General features: G+C 40.3%; 1 protein-coding gene across 2 annotated transcripts in view; it reads right to left on the minus strand.

Moving 5' to 3' along the window:
• Positions 1-297: 297 nt before the first annotated feature.
• Positions 298-22,999, minus strand: part of OGDHL (oxoglutarate dehydrogenase L) — a 52,472-nt gene continuing 29,770 nt past the window's right edge. For both annotated transcript variants that reach the window (XM_071563924.1, XM_071563926.1), the window contains exons 16-23: positions 20,826-20,953; positions 12,403-12,581; positions 8,730-8,801; positions 7,344-7,469; positions 6,683-6,755; positions 4,429-4,592; positions 3,778-3,932; positions 298-2,995 (exon numbers count right to left, since the gene is read on the minus strand). In XM_071563924.1, coding sequence (XP_071420025.1) covers positions 2,872-2,995; positions 3,778-3,932; positions 4,429-4,592; positions 6,683-6,755; positions 7,344-7,469; positions 8,730-8,801; positions 12,403-12,581; positions 20,826-20,953 — 1,021 coding nt within the window. In that variant the 3' untranslated portion in view covers positions 298-2,871. The remainder of the gene's footprint in view (positions 2,996-3,777; positions 3,933-4,428; positions 4,593-6,682; positions 6,756-7,343; positions 7,470-8,729; positions 8,802-12,402; positions 12,582-20,825; positions 20,954-22,999) is intronic.

Genomic DNA, 22,999 nt, shown 5'->3' on the forward strand with positions numbered 1-22,999 from the left:
AAAACTCTGCTTGAAATGCATCCACTTATTACTTTTAAAAATTAGAAAATAATAGGTCAAAATATTCTAATATAGCCTTCATGCTATTACTAGTTTTAACCCAATGGTTTTGAATAATCTTTTTCTAGTCCAAATGCTGCCTCCCTCACTGTTTCTATATTTAAATAAACCACTATTCAGGAAACAAACAGAAAACAGAAAAATTACCTGCCACTCTTACAAATGGGATGTTAATGCCAGCACTCAAAGGAGAAACTGTCAAAAATACCAGCCATAACAGAGAATTTTTTTCTTACATATTTTTATTTTATTGGGTTTTTTACATTTTTTTGATGGAATTTTTATGCAACTATTATGCCACAATCTATGACAGACAATGAAAGTGGAAATCTGTCATTTACCATTTATATTTCTATGTTAATTTTGTTTTCTACCTCTTCATATGCTGTGGCATAAGTGCATTTATCATATTTCATGCAGCACTGACCTGCCTTACTCAAACTGAGAATACATTAAACTGTGCCAGAAATATTTAGCTGCACTCAATTCTTGCTACAGAAACAAGCATTCATAAAAGCATTGAAATACTTTGGGTGATAGTTCCTGCCTATCAGCTTAATGTTTGGAGCCATACAAAGGGATAGGAGACAATACTTGTGGTGTGGCTGTCAACTGCAGCACCTTCCGAATTCATTAAGTCTCAAAAGACCGAATTAGCTTTAATGCTTCAGTGAGAGAAAAAGCCCAAGGCAACCAACCTGATTTATAAGGGTGCTACTGAGTTTCACAAGCATGAGACTAAGTTGACTTCTGGATCCCATGGTAAGTACCTTGCCGGGTTGATTTTATGCTCTGATAGAAGGATGGTTTTTTTCACTGTTGTGTTGTACCCAGGGGAAACTAAGGGACAGCATAAGGCACACACCCCTTTTTGGTAACGCGCTTGGATAAGTTGTTGCACCTTATCATAGCTAGAAGTTTTAATACAGCTGTTTGTTTTGATGAGACAAGAAGCTTTCCAGCATCACCCGACTCCTCGAATCAGGCACTAACTATCCTGCTCCATTGTGTCAGTCAATACAGCAGAGCTAAACCTACTGCCAGGAGCAAAAGTGTGTCCAAGGAGCACGCCCAGGACAGGAAGTGGACATGGAGGGGAAGTCTCATCTATGTGGTTTCCAGTCACTTGCTGTGCTGCATCCAAGTGGGTGCTCAGCAGATCCAGGGTAACCCTCCAGGTCCTGCAGTGGCACAGGGCCCTTGTGCAGCTGGTTACAGCTTCGGCACAGGCAGGGCCATTCCTCTGTACCCTCCTACACCACTGATGCTGCTCATTCAACCGTTCCCTCTGCCAGCCAGCAGAAAGGAGGGAAGAAATCTCCTGCCATTACTGGGGTTAGTCCTGCAGAAACCTGCAATCACAAGGTCCACCCCGAGCCAAGTTCTCCTGAGGCAGAGGGAACAGGACTTCTGACAACTCTAGTTCTTGTATCAGGAGGGGAGAGCACACAGGGCTTGCCTGCCTTACAGCACCGTGGAGGAAGCACTAGCAGTGGCTCTCAGACCACCCTGCCGTGCAGTGCCTCCCAGGAAGCCAATCACTATCTCCTGGGAAGAGGAACAGCCCCTGCTGCTCTCTCACTTCCAGCACCTGCTGTACATCAGCCAGCTCTTGAGGCAGTTCACTTTCATGTCACAGCAATTGATATCCTAATAGACAAATAAACAGAAGAGACCAAAAAAATCAATTCCTACTTGCACAAAACCACAGCATGTGCCTTTGGTAAATCAGCAACAGTTCCTTGCCCACCTTCCTCTTAACATAAAAAGGGGTGAGTAAATCAGGAACAGCCACTTCAGAGTTAAATTAGTATCAGAAAGGACATGTGAGGCAGGGAATAGCACTAGACAAAGCAGAGAACCCACTGTTTGTTGCACAAACACAGATTTCTCATCCAAACACAATCTTTTAATGGGTGGGACCAAGTCAAAGAAAAGCAGATCCTAGTAGTATAGTGAGGGAAAGTAGTATGTGTTCATCCAAAATAAGGGTGTTTACGGGATCCCACAGTTCCCTGATACCACACAGCATCAAAGCAGGCAGCCCAGAGAACAGGAGCAATTGGTGCTGTCACCTCTCCTGAAGTCATTTGATGCTGAATTCTCCTGCTGATCACCCACTGCTCTGTCAGCTGTGGTCTCAGGTACACTCCTTCCCTCCTCAACTACACCCATCAAATCTTTTTCTTGGTCTCTTATGTCAGCCTTCATCATCCTCCTTAACTTTAAACCTAAGTAGTCCACACCACTTCTGTTATCATCCAGTTTAACAACTTTGTAATCTGACTCCCTGTTTCCAGCCTCCTCACATCCCCAAGTTACTTTACCATCTCCTTGCAACAACCACAGCTGGTACATTTCTCTATCAAAGTTATCTACCAATTCTCTGGTTTTTTGTTTCATATATATAGAAAGAAATAACTGTCATGTATATTCCTTGTAACAATGACTCTTGTGTGCATAACTATCATGCTGTCCGTACCTGCTGTACTTACTTAGAGTAATTAGACAGTGCCCACAGACTGAGATATAAGCCTTAATGAACTAGACATTGCATCCTGGTATAGGAGATACATCTCGTGTCAAAGAGGTCCCAGTCTCAATAGACAGGTGACAAAAATGGTGGAAGGTAAGGTGAACCTGTTTTTTCCTTACAAAATGGGAAGCAAGGTACATATTAATGAAGTCAGCTGCTGGATCCTTTCATTTGGTAAAGCAAAAATACATAATTTCCAGTGTTTTCCCTACATTTGTATTCTTTTGGATGCAGTGTTTTGAGACTACAATCAGAGATGGGTCTGTGCCCCGCAGTTAGAAGGTCTTTCCCTCAAAGGCCTCCAGGTTGAAAGCTGTATCCAAGAATCTTCTGAGTGACACCAGATGCATGTTCTTGTTGCCTGTGGCAGCTGCAGCAGCCGGCTCTCGGCCAACATACCTGTGTGACAGAAAGAATTGGGCAGACAAATGAGGTGAGAAGACTATTCTGACAATAAGCATGAGAACATGCTGTTTAATGTACTCTGGTCAGCTTGGCAGATTTGGACATTTAGTCATCATCTTTCTTAAATAAAAATCAATCTAAGTGTACCAAGTTATACTTTTTGGTCAGCTCTCTCTCCTTTTCCCCCTCCCATCATTATTAAGCTGTGTCTTCTCCCCCATCCCTCCCAGGGCAGCCAGCTACACTGTCTCATAATTAGATAACTCGCTTTTGGCAATGAAGACTCTCATTCCTTTGACAGCTGCATGTGCAGATCTGAGAGTCAATCATCTATAATAATGCAAAGAAACCTGGACTGAGCTCTTACAACAGCTGTTTCCTCCAGAAACCTAACATTTGGAATTAAATTCTTAAAAAAGACAAAATCTTAGAGAACAAGAGAGAAAAATCCAAGAGGGCTAAGTGCTATGCTAAGTGGTGATAAATACAGAGCTGGCTTCAACTGATATTCTTTTAGAATTACAAGAAGGAGCAAGATAACCATGTTGTATTTGACAAATAGTCGTCTAGGTTTTTCCCTCCTTCACCCAAGAACCCAGACTCAGAGCTTTTGATATGTGAAGAAGTTGACTTACCCATGAATATCATCCTCAAATAAAGAAAAAAAAATTAAAATGTAAAAACCCCAAACAAACAAAACTTGGAAACAATCCCAGGCAAATTTAAAAGCAAACAAATCAGCTCATGAAACAGAGCAATTGTTTAAAGTCTCATACCAGATGGGTCGAGTGTGGTTCACAATAGTGCGGAAACGAGGTTTGACATAATCATAATATCCACTGTTTTTGTGCTCCTCCTGACACCAAACTAGATCAGCACTTGGATACTTCTCAAGTTCTTCTTTCAGCAAATCAAAGGGGAATGGTGAGATCTGGAAAGACAGGGTAACAATTGGTAAAGCTTTCTCTTACGTGGTGTTAAACCCATGATGAGCCATTACTTTTTCATGGGAAATGTTTCTCTAATTGATTTAATGCTTTATAGTTGTACTAGGATGAGCAGAAGTAGGTCATATTTCAGATCTCCTTTACAGCTTTTTTAATGAAGTATCTGTGTCAAGTCCTTAATTAGTGAACGACAGCATAGCTTCACAGTGTACTATTCACATTTAAACCTAGCAGACAAATTTAAGGTGCCATCATATTAGGTTGTTCTGGAAACAACATCAAGGTTTCTGGATCTTATTGTCCATATACTATTGATGTGTTCCTTCTTCACAAAGGGTTAAAATATGTCTTGTAAGATGCCAAATGCTATAAAAATGCTATTACCATCCATTCTAGTGTGTGGTATTTATTGAAAAGCACAGGAACCCCTTGCTGGAAGTCTCCCTAAGGACCCTGTCTTCTGAGGATCAGGAAGCTCACCTGTTCAAGTCTCGTTATAGCTACTTGTTTCTCCAGGTCTTGATTCTTTCTCTCTTTGACAAGATCATAGTACACCTTTCCTGTGCAGAAAATCACTCGCTTGACCTCCTGTGGTGCCTGAGCTGCCGGCCCATTCTCAGGAATCACACGTTGGAAAGTGGTACCTAGTTGGAGCACAAATTAGAAAAAATGCTCTCAGTGGACCTGACATTTCAATAAAGCAGCTCAAGTATCAGTTCTTTACTGAGCAAGCAGCAGGTTACGGTGGTCACAGGGTTCTCCTGCCTCTCTAGTCCTAATTTGAGACTAGTAATTCTGCAAAAGTGACTTTCAGCAGTACAGTTTCAAGAAGTTAAAAGATTGCCAATAACCCAGTCTTTCACACACTTGGATAGAAAAATATTAACAGTGGATTAGCTTTTAGCTTTGTATTGTACATTACACCTTTACTTTTACATTGATTGGATAGCTCACCCTTTGCTTTCAGCTTTGCTTTTTTAGAGAATTTTCTGAAACACCATTTCTTCTTCCCAAATGATTTCAACCATGTAACACTAACATAACATCAAAATTTTAGAATATTCTTATATAAAAACAAACCACATATCCATAATGCAACTAAATCTGGCAACTGTACAAATATTTACACAAGCATGCACATGACACCCACATATTTTATCTGACTTAAACTTCTGATTGAGAGCTAAAATGGCATTAGCCAAAGCAAGAATTAATACAGAACTGAGCCATATGTATAAGTGATAATATATAAGTACTATTTCAGATGCATATCCTCACTGCTAAAGATCTTTTCCTCTGTGATATCAACTCCCAGGAGTACAATTTGCTTGGGATACATGAAACTGGAAGAGGGACTGGATGGCCTGAAAGATCCTTTTCTTTGCTCTCTTATATGATTGATTAGAACTATTTCCACATTAACCAAGTGCAGGGTAGCAGACAGCAGCACAACCTCCTAGTCTGAACAGCACACCCATTCACCAGGAGAATAAGCTCCTGTTTGAACCCTTTATCTTGGGAGAAGAAAAGCAACAGCACAAACATATGAAAGAGGAACTGATTTATGTCAGAATTATCCTGTCATCATTAAAAAAGACTAAACCTGTGCTTCACTGAGTCAGCTGGAGTCAGTCCTCCTCTCCTTCTCAGCTTTCCATTCAAAGCAGAGCAGAAAGAGTTAGCTGAGAGTCAGCAGTACTTTGCAAATACAGCTACCTGCTGTCCTCTTCAGCAGGAACATGAAAGTATGTTAGAATTCCATGTTAATTAGGAGTTTGGCCACTATTGAGGGTTAGCCTGAAGTAGAGGGGACTCCCAAGACAAACAGGCAAATCACAAACCCTATGGAATTTCTATTCTGAGCCATTTTACAAAGCTTTTAAACAGTAATAAAAACAGCAAATGCCTTTGCTTGAGAATCAAATTTTACTCACAAAAAGGAGATAATACAATATTTAAGCATGTTACACTGTTACTTGCTCTTGAAAAAGTGAGCAATTGCTTTCTTCTGACAGCAGTTAAGACACTTGCTGGCCCTGGAGACAGAGCAGCACAGCCACGCATACTTTCTCACTCTGAACGATCACGTTAACCCACTCATGACAGGCCACAGCATTTCCTCATGCCACCCCAGCATGTCCGAACCAGTGCGAGGCAGGACAAAATCACTGCAGTTTTTGGTATTCCCTCTGCAATCCCTGTGTATCTCTTGGTGCTGAGGGCAGGCCAACAGCAGCTACAGTGGTAGCCTACAGCTCTGAGCCCCTCACCTCATTTCAGATCCCTGGCAGGACACAGCAGTCCCAAAACTGAGCACTGTAAAAAGAACCAGGTATCTTACTCTTCCAAATGGGCACAGTGTGATTACAACCTACGACCCACATCTGGGGGTCAGGGGGCATGGGCAGTACAGAGACCAACTAAATTTTTATATGAGGAGAAAAAGAGGGGAGAGACAGAATAACCTGTTGAGAGGAACAACCCTACAGAGATGGGAATGCACATTCCACTGCTTTAAGATTAATGGCTGGTTACAAGATAAAGCCTGGTAAACATGAGACTCTATGCTTGAAAACAGATTTTTCAGCAGAAGTCCATGCTAGATCTCACTATGACAGCTTCCCAGAAATTATGCCAAAAGAAAAGGAAAACTCTCCAGAGCAGATTCTCATCTCCACAGTCTGACATGCAACTTGGTATAGCTAATTGTCCATAATACTTTAAGGAGACTTACCAGACACCATTTCATCAAAACTGGATTTAGCTTCTGGATGCCTCAGCAGTGACTTGGGTGTCAAAACAATCAGCTGTAAGACAAAAATTTTGCCAATTGTAATTACATTTGTAATACTGTTAATCAAAAAACCACAAACCAAATATGCTATAGAATAAATTAATGTGAATAAAAAACACAGTAGACTATTTTTTCCTGTTTTGAATTTTGGAAGTTTCAAAATTACTCAAAAGATTTAGGTAGTCTATTCCTTTTAGAGGTTCTCAGAACTCACTGTTTATGCTTCTTTCTGACAACAAAATCAAATCACAGGCTATGAACCAGTAAAACATTCAGCAGTTTTATCTTGGGTTTTTGAAGTTCCAGCAACCAGACACGCAGATAATAGTTATGCAACCTGTTAGCTACACTAGTATTCTCTTGACAAGCTCATCTGAAGATCTGCACAGCCAGACAGAAGCAAAGCTGAAAACCAAGTTTTACAATCGTAGTAAGTCAGAGCTAAGTTTCTTCCTCAAATTGGCAACTTCAACCTATGTTCAGTTAAAGTTTATTCCCAATGATTCTTATTCTTTTCAGCAGCCTGTCATAGGCAACAAAGACTCCTCCTTTTGTGAGGGTTAATATACCTAAAAAATCAAGTCCATTACAGTAACTTTACCGGCTTTCTGAACGGCAGCAAGATCTGTCTTCGGAGGACATGAAAGTAATTGGCTGGCGTTGAACAATTCACCACAATCCAGTTGCAATCATACAGCTGGGAAACCTCAAACTGCTCACTGAACTCCTGAGACATTTAAGGCATTAGAAAAATGTGTAAAAGATGAGAAAAAAAGAGTTGCAAGCCACCCTTGTATTTCTAACTCTCAGCAACTCCCTCCCTCAAAAAAGTTAGTTAGCAGCTCCCTGCTGAGATTGTTTTATTAGCTAGGGAAGCAGCTCTACAAATCATTCACTTCTGTTTCTACTTCTTCTTAAAAATGTATGCAGATAAACACAAGCTGGGAAGTCGAGGTATGAAGATTGAGGAGGGCTAGGACTTCAGCAAATGGAAGACATAAAATAGAACATGTTTGAAAGAATGTTAAACTACAGTTCAGTTTGTGAGTGTACAGTTAACTCTCACTCTCCCATTTTTTGGTAGGTGTTCCTTCCTCTTACTTTACTATATAAATTTAAAATGTTTTATGTTTATGTATCTGATGAATATAGGGGGATTTTATCCATAGCTACATACGTGTGTATTAGGTAAGGTCTTGTATAGGCACAATAATCTCACTTCAGATTGGTACAGAATTTAACCTGATTTCCTGGGCTGTGGCTTGAGCTTCTGCCTTCTGTGATAACACTTATAACCTGCTTATTATGTGCAATTGACAGTGATTAAGCATAGTCAATCGAACAGGTCCTTACTCTGCCAGTGCAGTGACAGAAATCACTTTTAGTTGAGGAGGAACATGGCTTTGGAACTATCATTGCCTGAATGGTAACAAAGTCAGGGCAAAACCAAAATACCTTTTTTTTTCTTCAATTAATGCATGGCAATGTTTCTTAGGAAACCTTCAGTGAGTGAGTGGATGCCCAGTACCCAGTAGAGCTATGTACTTTCTCTGTAGAAATGAATGACAAACCTAAAAAAGTCTTAGCCAAATCACAATTAGAAGTTGCTTATTTTCATGCTCCCAGCAGTACAATTTATTTCCTTTGGAAAAAACCAAGGAGTAGTCTCACTTGGCCCTCTTTAGAAATTGGCTAGAGATACCTATTAGCAGCACACACAGCTACATAACCAAGCAGAATCACTGGCCCTGAGGAACAGCCATAAAAAGATCACACTGCCAGAGATTAATTGTATGTGACCTCAGCTTGGCAATGAAGCAGCAATGCTGCACACTTCCATTACTTTCATTGAGACCAAGTTAATGTTACACCAAGACTTGAAGCTACATCTTAATCTGCTATACCTATCTAAAAGGATGCTTCTTACAAAAAATATGTGAGATGTCAAGAGCAAAAGAAGGACATGGCCTTTGATAAAACTACTTACTGGATAGGCATCAGAATCATCATTGCTCATCTGCAGAAACCTCTCAGGCCTGGCTGATGAATGCTCTGGACCCTGGTAAAGGCATCATTTAAAACAACATTAAAAATCCGAATGAGCAGTTAGACATCAGTCTAGATCAGTCACTGTGTAAGTACCTCCTGTCACACTGGCAGCTGTGCACCATCCTGCACACCTGCCCCCAGCCAAAGGCACCAACAGCAGCAGCAGTGAGAGGAGAGGACACACCACAGGATGGGAATTCCTTGTCTTCTATTAATGCTTTTCGTAGGAGAAAAGGTTTCACATGCATTTTCAATGCTTATACCAGGCCCAGATAACCTCTAGCCTCCGTATAGCTGCACAATGAAGACCAGTGAAAAGGCAGTAGGTCCATGTGGGTGCAAGAATGACCTTACTAACTCAGGGGAGAAAGGAGCAGGAGGAATGTCAGGAAGAGAAACACCAGGTGGCTCAGTGTACTGCAGCAACTCACACTTCTTGCATGCTGAAAAGGAGCAAACACAAAGTCAACTGCTGACTACTTTTGTTATATTAGCAACAAAAGCAGACACAGGATCCCTCTCCTACCATTGTTCACTGTTCAGAACAGGACCAATTACCTGGATGAATGCTTCAACTAAAATGGATCAAAATACATGTACACAATATCTGCCAAACTAACCTATGATTAATATTTGCTTCCTCGGGAGGTATTTTATGTTCTGTCATTATTGAATACTCACATCTGCTGTCTCACTGGCAGTACCCAAGGTAATTTCTTGAAGTGCACCAACATTGTTATACTCATTTTGCACTAGCAAAACATGGATGCTGGCCAAGACAATATCAGGCATAAGGAGCATCACAGAATCTGTTATCTTCCTTTTATGTCCTTTTTTATAAAGGATGAGACAAAGTTGTGAGGAGTATGGGAAGAAAAAAAAAAGCAGTTTTTATATATTACTAATGCTGTCAGCCTATGCTTGTTCAAGTGACAGTTACTATTAGGAAGGATTTTCATTTTGGAGACAGCTGTGAAGTATTTTAACCCAAAGACATAAACTATAACACCTCTCAACTCTCCCCATGGCTCCTTAGTTCATGAGTGTTTTTTCTTTCTATGGCTGTCTCTCATCGTAACTTCCTCTGTTGAAACCTTAACATATGATCTCCAAAATCAGTCATTATTTTGACAGCTAGTAGTCCAACTTGATTCAACACATCGTCCTCCCTAATTCCAAGCTCAGGACTCCACACTCCACAGGAGGGCCTTAAAGATGATCAGAGGGCTGGTACACCTCTCCCACAAAGACAGGATGAGAGGCTTGGGATGGTTCAGGCTGGGGAAGAGATGGCTCCAGGCAGACCCTGCAGCACCTTCCAATACCTAAAGGTGGCCTACATTTTTCACAAGGACAAGTAGTGACAGGACAAGGGGGAATGGCTTTAAGGTGAAAGAGGGCAGGTCCAGATTTAATATGAGGAAGAAAATCTTTACAGTGAGGGTGGTGAGGCACTGGCAAAAGGTTACCCAGCGAAGCTGTGGATGCCCTACCCCTGGAAGTGTTCAAAGCCATGCTGGGCCTTGATGGGGCTTTGAGCAACCTGGTCTAGTGCAACAATCCCAGCCATGATGAGGGGGTTGGAATCAGATGGTCTTTACAATCCCTTCTGACCCAAGCCATTCTTTGACTCTGTGTTTCACTCTGCTCCATGGACTAAAAAAATTTGAAGGAAAAAACATTCTGGTAGTAACAAATGAGTAACACAAACAGCCAAGAACTGTGTCTTGTATCACTGCTCTTTTAAAGTCTGCCTCCACTTTTGAGGTGCCAAATAATCTGGTCACAGATGGGTAAGGACTTGAGAGCAAGGAGCAAAGCTGTACAAAACTGCAGTGCACAGTAATGTACAGTACAATGCAATGCCCCTGCATCTGCCTGCTGCAAATCAAACCCTGCACTAAGTACAGCCTACACATGCACGAACACAGCACTTCATGAGCACGCTGCATTCAGTACACTGCAAACAGAGATGTCACCAGCAAACAATTACAGGAGAGACAGGCAAGGCTTCCATAACACACACACACAGACTGCCCCAGCAACAACCTCAATCCAGAGCCTCAGTGACCACATCCATCTTCGATTTCTCTGCTGACACCACTAATCAGACTGCCAGCAACTGCTGTGTGGGATGGGGTAGGGTTTATATCTACTGTGACCACCTATCCAGTGAGACCTATATTTGAATCCATTATGTACTTTCAGATGAGTCTCCAAGGAGCCATTAGGCTGCAGTCTTTCAATCACAGCCAACTTGTCTGTGAATGCATGACCTGGAGGTGAAGGGATCCATATCCCATTACGAATCCTTCCCCAAATCATTTTGTCCCCAACACTGTAGTTATAGAGAGACTAACACTCCTGTAAGGCTAGGATCCTCTGGGAAGGTAAGGGATTTCAGCAGCTTGGTGAATCCTTAAATGTTCCAAAAACATCTGACACTGGTAGCAAAATAAGCATTTTTCAGAAGACCTGTGCAAACCTTCACTGCCAAAAAGAAAGATTAAATGTACTGTAAGAAGCAGAGAACAGCCCCTTCAGCTGAGTGCTTCCCTGCAGGGAACACACCTCCTGCTGAGGGCTCATTCAGGCTGTCCCTCAGGATTCAGTTAAAAAAATTAATATATCAAAACTCTTGTGAACAGCATCAGACCCTTTATTCTTTACACACAATGGCTATGGAAAGCCATTTGAAAGCTATGAATGCACCCTAGTATATCAGGGCAGGATTATAATTGAATGGAAATAGACCAAATTGTTTGTGAGAATGGAAATGACGCAGTTTGTGGTGAAATGGTCTACAGCATTTATACAGATGGAGACTGCCACTGTGGCACATACTATACTTGTCTTAATAGGAAACTAGAAACATCAAGTCATGAAGGTTAATATATTTGAAAAAGAAAAACCTTGCCTGACGTGATGCTCATGCAACCTTTAAAAATAAACATAAAAGATGTGAAGAATGATTTTACTGTTGACATGAACTTCACATAACTATAAACTGAGCATGGCCCTGTCCTTTCCCTCTAAGACGCTGTCTAGTTCCTTCTACTAACCACCAAAGAAAAGAGAGTCCACAACTAGTGGAAACATTTTCCTTTCCAGAAAGAGGAAAATTTCTCATTACATCAAAGTTAATCAAGGTCAATGATTTTTGAATAAGTTTTAAGTGTCATATAATTTCATTGCAAGAGAATTTAGTGCAGAGTTTATACAGACATACTTTATGCAAAATAAAACCAAGCAAGCACTCTTAGTCACTCACACTGTACACTAAGAATCCAGCTTTCTAGGCAAAGAAGGCAGTGTCTTAGGGAAAAATATCCAGAAAGCGGGAAAAAAAAAGAAAAAAACTGGGGGAAAAATGGTACATGCCACCAAGGAGGACATGAAGCTAAGAGCTCAGGAATGTTTCTTAAGGTTTTTTTGTTCTTGACTATTAATCTATTTACATTTTATTATGTAACATTCAGGCAGTCCAACATGCTAAACAGTGCCTTCCTCCACTGGATTTCTATCACCACTGGATCTCCAAGGCACCTTTGGATTTACAGCTGCACAGGAAGACACTGTAGTCAGCATTTCCCTCTTGCAGCAGCCCTCACCATTCCTTCCATTCCGTGTGGCAGGAGCAGGACGATCCCGTTGTGGCGAACCCACTTGGCCTGGCCAGAGCTGATGAACTGGTCTATTATACACTGTGCTGTGTTGTGAAAGTCACCAAACTGGGCTTCCCAGCACACCAGGGCATTGGGACTCGCCATAGCAAAGCCAAGTTCAAAACCTGAGAACCAAACAAGGAGGAGAATTAGACAATAAACAGATTTGCTGAGAATCCTGCTAATTTCTCATTAAAAATAAAAAACAAACCCAAAATGAGAGCATGAACTGGATTTTCATACCCCTGTTATAAATCATGCAGTTTTCAATAGTACCATTTCCATCAGAAAAATTAGCAAATAACATTTTTCAAAAATGTCCTCAAATATGTCAACATCATACAAGTTTTTAAATGGATAACTAAAGCACCTCCTTCAGCTCCAACTTTTGTGGAATGTTTTCTGAGAGCTCACTACTATCTTCTCCTGTGCAGCCCATTACCAGTTCGAAAAGTTACTCAATAATTTTAATACTTGCACAGCCCTGTATAAAGTTGTCTCTTTTTTTTTCCTCCCCCTTATCATCTGCAGATGCTGAACAAATGACTGGTTACATCAATTTTCAGTCTACAGACAGGATCATAGACTTCAGATCTCCAAAAAGGCTTGACCATAACATGTGTGTGAGAGACACATCTGGAAGTTGGATAAACAATCCTTTCTTTGGCAGGGTAAGGACCCTTTGGGTCTCTGCCTCAGAGGCAGAGAGGAGAGCAGAAGTGCTCTTCATGGAAATGACATCAATATTACAGCTATGAAAACAGGAAGATGTAATCTTCTCCGTCTCCACTGTGTCTGGTGGTTTCAGTAGCAGGCAAGTGCGAAACTTTCTCTAAACTTGTGCCGTTTGAACCGTAAATTCATCAACTCCATACAGAGCAGAAGTGCCACAAATGTGACCTACTCAGCCATATCAGGCTAACACAGCAGGACAAACACACTGCAGCAGGAACGCAGGTGCTCTGCACAAAGAAAGCTGTGCGGCTTCTTGTCCACTCCACAAACTTGCCAAGGCCCAAAAACAACTGAAGGCTTTACCTCTTAAAGGCAGAAACAAATTATTGCTCTCACTGAGACACCTGCTGCAGTACAATAAAGCCCCAGCTCAACAACAGGACTTGAGGACTTGATTGGCAAAGAGAAAAGAAACCTAAATGGGTACTGCAATGTAAACTAGGTCATTCATCCCTAGCAGCTTTGCAAAGGCATAACACAGAAAACTACTAAGGTGTTTGCATGTGTGGTGTGGCCTCTGCTGTGTAACTTTTTTTAAAATGTAGAATTTGGTGTCAAGTCAGAACATGAAAACCTAGTTACGTGCAGAGTACCTGGCTCAGTTGTAAACCCACACTTATAGTTAAGGTACTTTGCTATATCATGTTTCATAGTGAACACCTAAACATACGCAATAATATAAAAATAAATATTTAATCTCCGTTCATGTTTTCCTTTGACACTTTGATATAGCAGAGCCTGGAGTGTTGAGTGAATACCTGTACTCAGACTCTACACCAATAGTTTGGAATGATTAAAACTGAAAAGGTTAAAGCTCTCAGTAGACAGCACTGCAAAAGCTGCAATAGTGTGTTGTAAGACTGTTGATTGCAAGACTGTTTAAAAACCTCAGAGTGAGCTAACACACTAATACAGATTTATTATCTCTTTCAGCTTCTTTAAGATCTGCACATGTAACTGGAGTTGCAGAGTCCCATCCTGCTACCATTGATCTACACTGAACTCAGCCTCATGTTTTTGCTATTTATATATCACTGTAATTCCCATTTTTGCCTGCTGGCCTTACTGTGACACACTAGGCATTCAAAAGGTGTTCTACATTATAGGCTTGACAACAAGACCAAGTTAAGCAAAAATGAAAAGTCTCTGGTAACCAAATATCTGCACTAATTAGTTTGTCCAACTGACTGCCAGCCTGCCCCCACACCCAAACACTCACAACACAAGGGATGCAGAGAGAAATCCCTTCACAACTGAGAGAAGAGTACATCTATCTAAAAACTATGCATTATTTTGGTTTTCTTCTCTTTTTTCACTTACAGACATTCTCAGAATACAGGACAAAAATAGCTATCTGTAAACCTTATGCTGTGGATAATATTTCCCAGACCCAAAGGTGGATACGAGCCCAAATACAATCAGAAGTCAGGTTCCTAATGAGCCTCCTGAATACTCTGAATGAGTAAACTCCAATACTACTTTGTGACCAGCAGTATTTAGTAAACTATAGTAAACTGTTGCAAAGCCATGATAAACCCCAAAGTCATTGGAACTATAATTTCTGACTTGATCAAACCCACTATACAGCTCTCCTAAGTAGAAAAGTCTCTTGAACTTCAAAAACTCTCAGGCTTCCTGAAGAGACAAGCTCAGCATCTTGACATTCTCCACACACAGAGGGAGACTGAGACAGGGTCATCACCAAGTGATGGCTGACATGTCTCACATACTCATCATTGTGTTTTATACCCTGGTGACTGGAGGCTGCAATCCCTCTAGGAGACCCTCCCTTTGTTGAGTTCAGTGGAAAAGAGAATTACTTCAAAGGAACCTATAATATCAATAATTATAGAAGCAATACTAGAAAAATACCTAAAATACCTTTTAGATGGCCTGTCATTCCAGGCACTAAAAATTTGATCTATTATGAGATAAAACAACCTGTGGCACATACAGCATATAAATGACTTTAATGTTAACAGCGCAAAGTAATTGATTCAGCTAGGGGGGAAGATCACAAGATCAAGTCAAACCTATTCAAGCCTTTCTTATCCTGTTTTAGTTTTTTTCAACTTTCGCTTTTATTTTAATTATCAGAGAGACATTCAGAGTGTGGAGGTAAGATTGAGGTCTTTGTGTGCTGGATGCCACAAACATATACAAGTAGTTCCATTCCTGAAAGTTCTACTGTCAAACTGGGAGGGAGAAGAGGAAGAGAAAGTGAAGGACAAAACACCTTATGGAATTGAGAACTAATACATGTGGTTACAGAAAGTTTCAAGTAACTTGTCCAGTTCCACAAGGAAAACCCTCAACAAAACAGACTAGTCATTTAACAAGTAAGTCCCTCTGTAACACAAACTACAAGAACATCCTTCCAACACTTGTCATGAAATTTTGACACAGATCATTTATGCATGCAACTGAAATTGCTTTAGGCTACCTTGATGAGTACAGCTAAATTGGGACTGCTACAGGATTTCATTTTTCTGCTCCGGGAAGAGGCCCTTCAGCCAATGTCAGTACACAAACTTTTCTGGAACATTAGTAGAGGGATATCTGCAGGACAAATTAACTGCACAAGCAAAAAAGGCAACAAGAGCTTCCAGTACAATTGTTTATTCACAACAGAGAGAACAGTTTTACAGCTTGTTTTTATAATGTTTTCATAGCCTACTCCTTTTGCAAGTCCAACCCAGCTTTTCATTTACAATCTTCATGGCAAGAAATCTTTTGAGTCACTTGACTTTTGGACTGCTGATCTCTGAACAGCCCATCCATGTCTCCAGCAGATGCTCATGATCCCACCAAAAGGCAACTAGCAAGTTAAAGGCCAAAAGGAGGCTGTTAAGTCAGACAGGCCTTTTGCCTGTGAGTCACCATGACAGGTCATGACACATGAGGATGGCCTTTGCTGACATGGCTTTGGCCTGACTGCCTGAACAGTCTTTCCTTCAGAACACATTTTTAATTTCTGGACTCCTCATTTCTGTAATTCTACTGTTCTTAACACAATGAAAACAGTGGGGAAATGTACACAACTCCTCCAAAGCGTGTTCCCAAAGGTATATGAAAAATAGATTTCCCTAGATAGGTTTGAATCCCATTCTAATTTTACACAAACATTAAGAGACCATTTCTACTGATTGGGCGACATGGTTGAGAAAATATGCAGTATGTTCAAGACTTATTTGTCCATATGCTGCTCTCTGGAAGGGTGGGGTAATCCAGCTGTTAGAGAAGAACAAACTCAGGTCTTGACCACTCAGTCTTACCAGTAATCACACAGTGCTTTTCAAAGAGTATGCAGCTCAGTGCATACTTAAAATGTGGTCACAGCACACAGATAACTCTACTTCATATACCTAATATCACCCCTAAAATTCCCACGCAAAAAAAGAATGCAATTTCTCATTTCTTATCTTGTTGCCAACTTTGTGCTAGTCTCCACCAGAGAACAATGTTCTAAGTGAAGCTGCATCAAAAGGGGTGATTTGACATGGGTACCATTTGCAAGCTTGTGACAGCCATAAACATATCTGGGAAAATACATCCAAATGCAATCTATACATTCTGATTAATATTTTGAAATCAATGTTGCCAAGACTACTATTTCATGGCACACACATGATAAACACATCTTTTGTATACCAGAACTCACTTTTCCACCAGGGAAATGACAATGAGACTTCCTAACATTAAATATTCCAGTAGTGATTGTAGCTAGACTCCCTAGTCTGTCAAGAATTACTGCTCCTGTCTGCGTGTGGGAAAAAATCACTTAAAGAGCAAGATCTGAACTGCTAAATAAATAAAAAAAATTGCTGGTAGAAAGACATCTAGGCAGATCCAAGGTGAATAACCAAGGGGAGGGTGGGCTGTTTCTCCTGAAAGAGAATCTTTGGGGCACCAAAGTCAAGGTCAGGGAAGGTGACCTCAGCTAGAAAGTCTCCACAATTCTAGAGATGGGACATGAACTGCAGGGAGGAGGTTCTTACACAGATTCCTCATAAGGGCTCAATATCAGACCAGAATAAAGAATTTTTTAAAAAACCTACAGCAGACACCTTGCAAACTTTATTGTTTGCATCTGCAGAAACAAGAACTGAACATTCCTTCAGAATGCTGTGGAAATCTTACAAGTTTAAAGGATTAACTCTTACATAGCTTGAAAAACAGAGAACAGGTTTAAGCTGTAAGGAAATCCAGTGCCAAAGCAACCAGGCAGCAAGATGCAGCTTTCAGAGAATGACAAGTAAGGAACATGCACACCCAAAAGGTGCTGGAGAGCAACCAGCCAACTCCAAACACCAGGCAGCTGCTCAGGCTCAGAGCACACCAGGGCACAGGGAACCAGGACCCAGCACAGCACTTTGGTCAACTTCCAAACTGAGCAGAGAGAGAGAAGAAAAATACACAGCACTTGACTAAGGCTGCAAAACTAATGTTTTAATTGCTGGAGCTCATTAAGGTCCCTGGATGACATGCCTAGCAGAAATGCTCATTTCTATTAGTCCAGTTCCTGCTGTGCTCCCTCACTGTTCTTTCATTACTCTGGCACAGAAAGAAGTGTTGTCAAGCAAAGTGGCAGCTTACACAGCACACTAAGCTGTGGTTTTCCCCACAGCACTTTTCATGATTATCACAAGAACTGTAGTTTTTCAATTAACGTAAGTAAGGCTACAGCTATAGCTTAATTCAATATGATTTCAAAGTGACTTAGGGCATTAATGTTAACTAATGGTTAAAAGGGCTTATCAGTGCAGGGATTTTATGTTAGATTGAGGAAAGTTACAAAGACAGGTTTGTGCTATGTTAACAGAAATTCTAAGCACAAGGACTACAGAGGGATATGCATCCTTTCACAAACCCAAACACAGCCCGGGAGAAAGTGAAGGTAATACCCATCTGGTGGCTGACTATTAAACAGAAAGACTGATGCCTTCTTAGAACTCCATGCAGATGCCATTAACTACTACAGGCTGTCCTACTTCCTAACAGAATTTCTGACAGGTAATTGTGTTTGCTACCCCTAACCTTAAAAATACACTGTTCTGACTGAGGAGTAATACTACATATTTCATCCTAGGTGTGTATTGCAAAAAAAAAATTAAATTAATCAATACCTGTCCTTTTCACCTTTTGCTTTAAACTTGATTTTCTGCCTTGAAAAAGCCTCCTGGTTCAGGAATTTCCTCAACTAGGCACTAGTTCCATGTCTATCTTGCCTGTTTTGCTTAAATGACTTCACATGGCCATCACTTATACTTCCAGACATTCGGTTTCGGTAAAAGGGAAAATTTATTGCGAGCTGAGTGAATACCGAAGTAAATTATAATAATCTGGATACAGCTAAAAATAGTAGACATAGAATGTCAAACAACGTTATCAGAGGTTGTTAAATACTCTGATTTAATGACCCAGGTACACAACACACTCCACAGCTTCCTGTACACAAACCATAAGCACTTGTCTGAACTACAAATTACCAAGATTGCCTTTGTTTTATTTCTGAGTTAAATTAATCTTGTCAGAGCACTATTTTATGGAGCAGTGACACCCCAGGTGTTCCTAACCAGGTCAACTATAACTTGGTGCAAAGGTCGGAGCTTTGAACCGATACCAGCTCTTGGCTTATGTATCTGGGAAATAATTTGTAATTTTATCATGCTGGACTGTTTAATCCATTTTCACTTAACTCTTCCACACAGAAACTAAAGGAATTCCCAACATGCATCTGAGGTGTTGCATGTTAACACAGTCATAATAAATTCTTATCACAAACACTTCAGTGCACTAATCCAAAACTGTTCCTTTTAACAGAATTATATAGTAGAAACCAGCTAGAGAAAATAAAGCACTGGGGGGGTTGGTTCTCCTGAAGAATCAACTCCATGATCTGCAAGCATGTACTTATTCTTCCAGTGATGCTACAGCCCAGGAGGTACCAATTCTGATAGCTCCTCTTTGGCTGAGAGACTTCACTGGAAGAGACACGTTCACACACTGCTGCTCATCCCAACACTGCCTCTCTCTGCAGACAATACAAAAGAGTAAACCTGTTGGAAAAGGTCAGTATGTAAAATCCAGCGAGGGAGAGGAAACTTCATTATAAAACCATTTCAACTCAGAAACATGGTATTGTTAGTTTAAAAGAACCATCCCAGCCAACACACAAAAAGCCACATCACTTATCAACTATCAGTTGAATCCCCTTTGCTGCATCTCAGACATAAGAGTTTTAAGGTTCTTGATAATTAAAAATATCAATATTACTAGTTTTGAAGAATCTGGAGCAGAACTGCATAGAAATGGTACTCTTGTTTTCAGTGTGTAAACAAACCCGTATTTTACCTTACTGTTTATATACAATGGAAGTTACTAAATCAACTTTCCCCTGCCTTTTGTTGGGTAAAGTGGAAGGGCAATAGTGAGCAGTTTGACATCAAGAGAGAGCCCACTGGGTTAGGTTTTTAAAGAACAGAATTGTGGCAATAAGAATTACCCTTCAATATCAACTTATCAACACTAGGCTTCCTATTGAGGTGTAATCTTTGGAACAAAATCAGCTTTCAACCAGAAATATCCAGACATTTGTCATTTTCATTTGGATATAAAAAAACCCAAACTCAGAAACCTATGACTCACCCATAAAATGTGCAGCACACTGTAAACAGGCTCAAATTAAGAAACCCCAGAATACACTGTGAGAAATAATAGGAAACTGAAAACAAAAAAATCATTCTCTGAAATTAAATTCTTGCTTTTTATCTATGCCAATTATTTTTCTCACATTTATACACATCCTCGCTTGCACTTTTCTATTTAGAGTTTACATTTACATGTTAGAGATACAAAAATGTGATTCTATTCACACCAATTCTACCACAGAACTAAGAAAAAAACCTAAAACAATCTCAGTACTTCAGCCTATGCTCCAACTATACAGTTTTATATCACTTTACTTATTATATTATTAACAATGGGTAATATGTAGCATTGCAAAAATTACTAAGTAATCAAATATTCCTGGAACTTGGAAGCAAGAAGCTATCTACTACCATCTTTATCTACTACAATGTTTCATCTTTGTCCTTCACACAATATTTCATTATTAATCCACAGAATCAGTAACACTTTTGATAAATTAGTAGATTTATTTGTTTTGTGCTCCACATTCCTCTTGCCACCCTCATCATGTCAGAGTAAGGTTATCCATTTTCTGTGGCTGAAGGTAAAATAATTCACTATGATTAATGCTATCACTAACAAGAATTTGTTTTCTTGAAAGAGTACATTCAGAATAGCTGTTCAGATAAGGCCAGGATGGATTTTATATCTGTATTAAAAACTGCCCCTGGTTCTCTTATCAGTTCCTCCCCTTTTGAGGAAGCATCAAGTGCATGTTCCAGCATTGCCAAGATCAGCCACAACAGGTGGATGCTTTCCAGTGAATCCCAAAACTGTAAAGTGTGGGGATACTTGTTTGACACACCAGAATCTGAGAGGAAGAGCTTTGATACCTGTTTCATATATAACCATTTTACAGCTTTGTTCCACATTCTTTTCCTTGCTGAGCTCTTCTTGAGCAGCAGAGCTATTGAGACACAAGCAGGTCTATCAGACAGACATACCTAAGACCCCGTACTCAGAGAGGGAGCTGTTGCACACGGTGTAGGGGGCCTGCTGCTCCCACAGGTGATTCATGGGGACACACGTTCTCTTGTCAACTTCTTGGTCATGAAGCACGTGATGGCGATGGCTGCAAAGAGTTGTTCAAAGAAATCTGTTAGCCAAGAACAGCTTTGGGCTCTAACACAACTATTTTCAAAGCTAAAGCATCAAAGGCACTGTCTAGAAAATGGGAAAGTAACACAGTTATCCCTGCTCCACACAACCCCTTGATCTGGTCAAAACCATGTGAAATACAATCACACATTTACATCCAAGTGCTGCATTGTAAGGACTTTGGCTATCCAGTCTTGTTCTCAAGCACTCACAGAAACTGAAAAACGAGTAGAACTTGGGGGGAAAGGGAAAAGGATGGGGAGATTGTTGCTATAAAATAGGACAATTAAAGTTAAGAAATGTAGAACAAAATTTTTAAAAACATTTCATTCTGCCTCCCTAACAGATTCTGACCATCTTCTCCTTAAAAAAACTGTTGTTTGCCTTTAATGCAAAAAAATTAATCTAATCTAATCTCAGCACCAAGACTCGAAGAAGTTGTATCCTCTTTGCTGCTATTTCCACTCGCATGCACCATTTACAGTTCTCTAGGAGATCATTAATCAGCATTAGAATGGGGCACTGAGGAATACTACCAAAACAGAGATGACTGAAGTAATTACTGTAATCCATTAACTCTCTGAGCAGACTAACTGAGTGAATCACAGCAATATGTCCAGCTTTACAACTGCTAACATAAGGACAGCTATTGTCCTGGTAACAATGCTGTGTGCTGTACAGCCACCAACACTGAACTAAAGACTGAATCTTCTTGTACTTCCCTTTCCTATAATGAACATTAGCAAAAGAGCTCTGAAATTTATTTAGAGGTCAACAATGTAAGGCCGGAAAAATTACAGCACCCATGAAGAACAGTTCAGGGAGCTAAGTAGATAGAAAGGGGAAAATTCACACACCAGGCAACTGTTTGGCAGAAACCATTTTTACCACTGACATTTTGTTTCTGTCATTCAAAGTTAGAAGGCCTAGGTAGATGATAAGCTTCTTAAGCACAAAGTCTTGTGTTTCCATAGCAAAAGGTGATTAAGATGAGCATAGATAGACAGCCAGAAGTATTCAGACGTAAAAGGCAGTATGTGCAATTGTCAGGTTTACTGACATCAAACCAGTACAGACTTAAGTCTTTCTCTCCCCCTTTCCTTCCCATCTCCAGAGTGTGTCTCCAAGATGAGAAGGGGCCAGGTGCTTCAACCTGCAGCTTTATCTGGCTTCTACCTACTGATAGTGCTGAGGACTGAAACAGTGAAAAGGCAAGCCCTCACACTGAAGGCAACAAAAAGGACTATTTTCTAGACAGCACTTCAGAAGCTCCAAAAGAGTGAAAGCACCCCATCATGCTGTTTTCATTATGGCAACACAGTATCTTCAGTTCTTCCCAAATTCTAGCCTAAACTCCATCTTCAATTAGTCTCAGAGATTTGAGACATTATGTACTTCAGGGATTTTCGGGAGTGAAGAAGGGAGCTATTACAAAGAGAGCACAAAATGACATACAGTTTCTACATGTTTGCAATGTTGTTTCTTCCAATAAAAATGTACAAGCATTTGCAAATGTCTTCAGTTGTCATGGAAGTTGTTCATGTTTATTATAAATGACAAAGAACTTCGTTACAGCTAAAGAAGAGCAACTTTACTGAAAACTACAGTATGTCTTAGATGTGTCTGTACCACAAGTTCACTTTTCTACCTATTCCTCTGGTGAAATGACCTTGAATACAGTATGGTAAGCTAAGTCATACATATTTCTACAGTGTTGACTTCTGTTTAACAGGGTAGTTGAATATTCTCTGAATTCCTCACGTCCAAGGCACATTTTTCATCTCACCCTTTACTGTCCTGCTGCCCTACCACATTCACGACAAAAATTCATAATCACACCATTGGCTAGTATTTTGTAGATCCCATTACCCATCAGGCAAGCTCAAAATCCAGCAGTAAAGCAAAACCAGGTTCTATAGATCAAACATCTGCAGTATCAGTTTCAGACCTGAACTTCACATGAATTCATTGGAATTCCTTTCAACTCATTTTCTGAAAGGCTGAATAATAAAGACCAGAT

The sequence above is a fragment of the Pithys albifrons genome, chromosome 9, assembly GCF_047495875.1.
Source record: "Pithys albifrons albifrons isolate INPA30051 chromosome 9, PitAlb_v1, whole genome shotgun sequence".
Taxonomy (NCBI): Eukaryota; Metazoa; Chordata; class Aves; order Passeriformes; family Thamnophilidae; genus Pithys; species Pithys albifrons.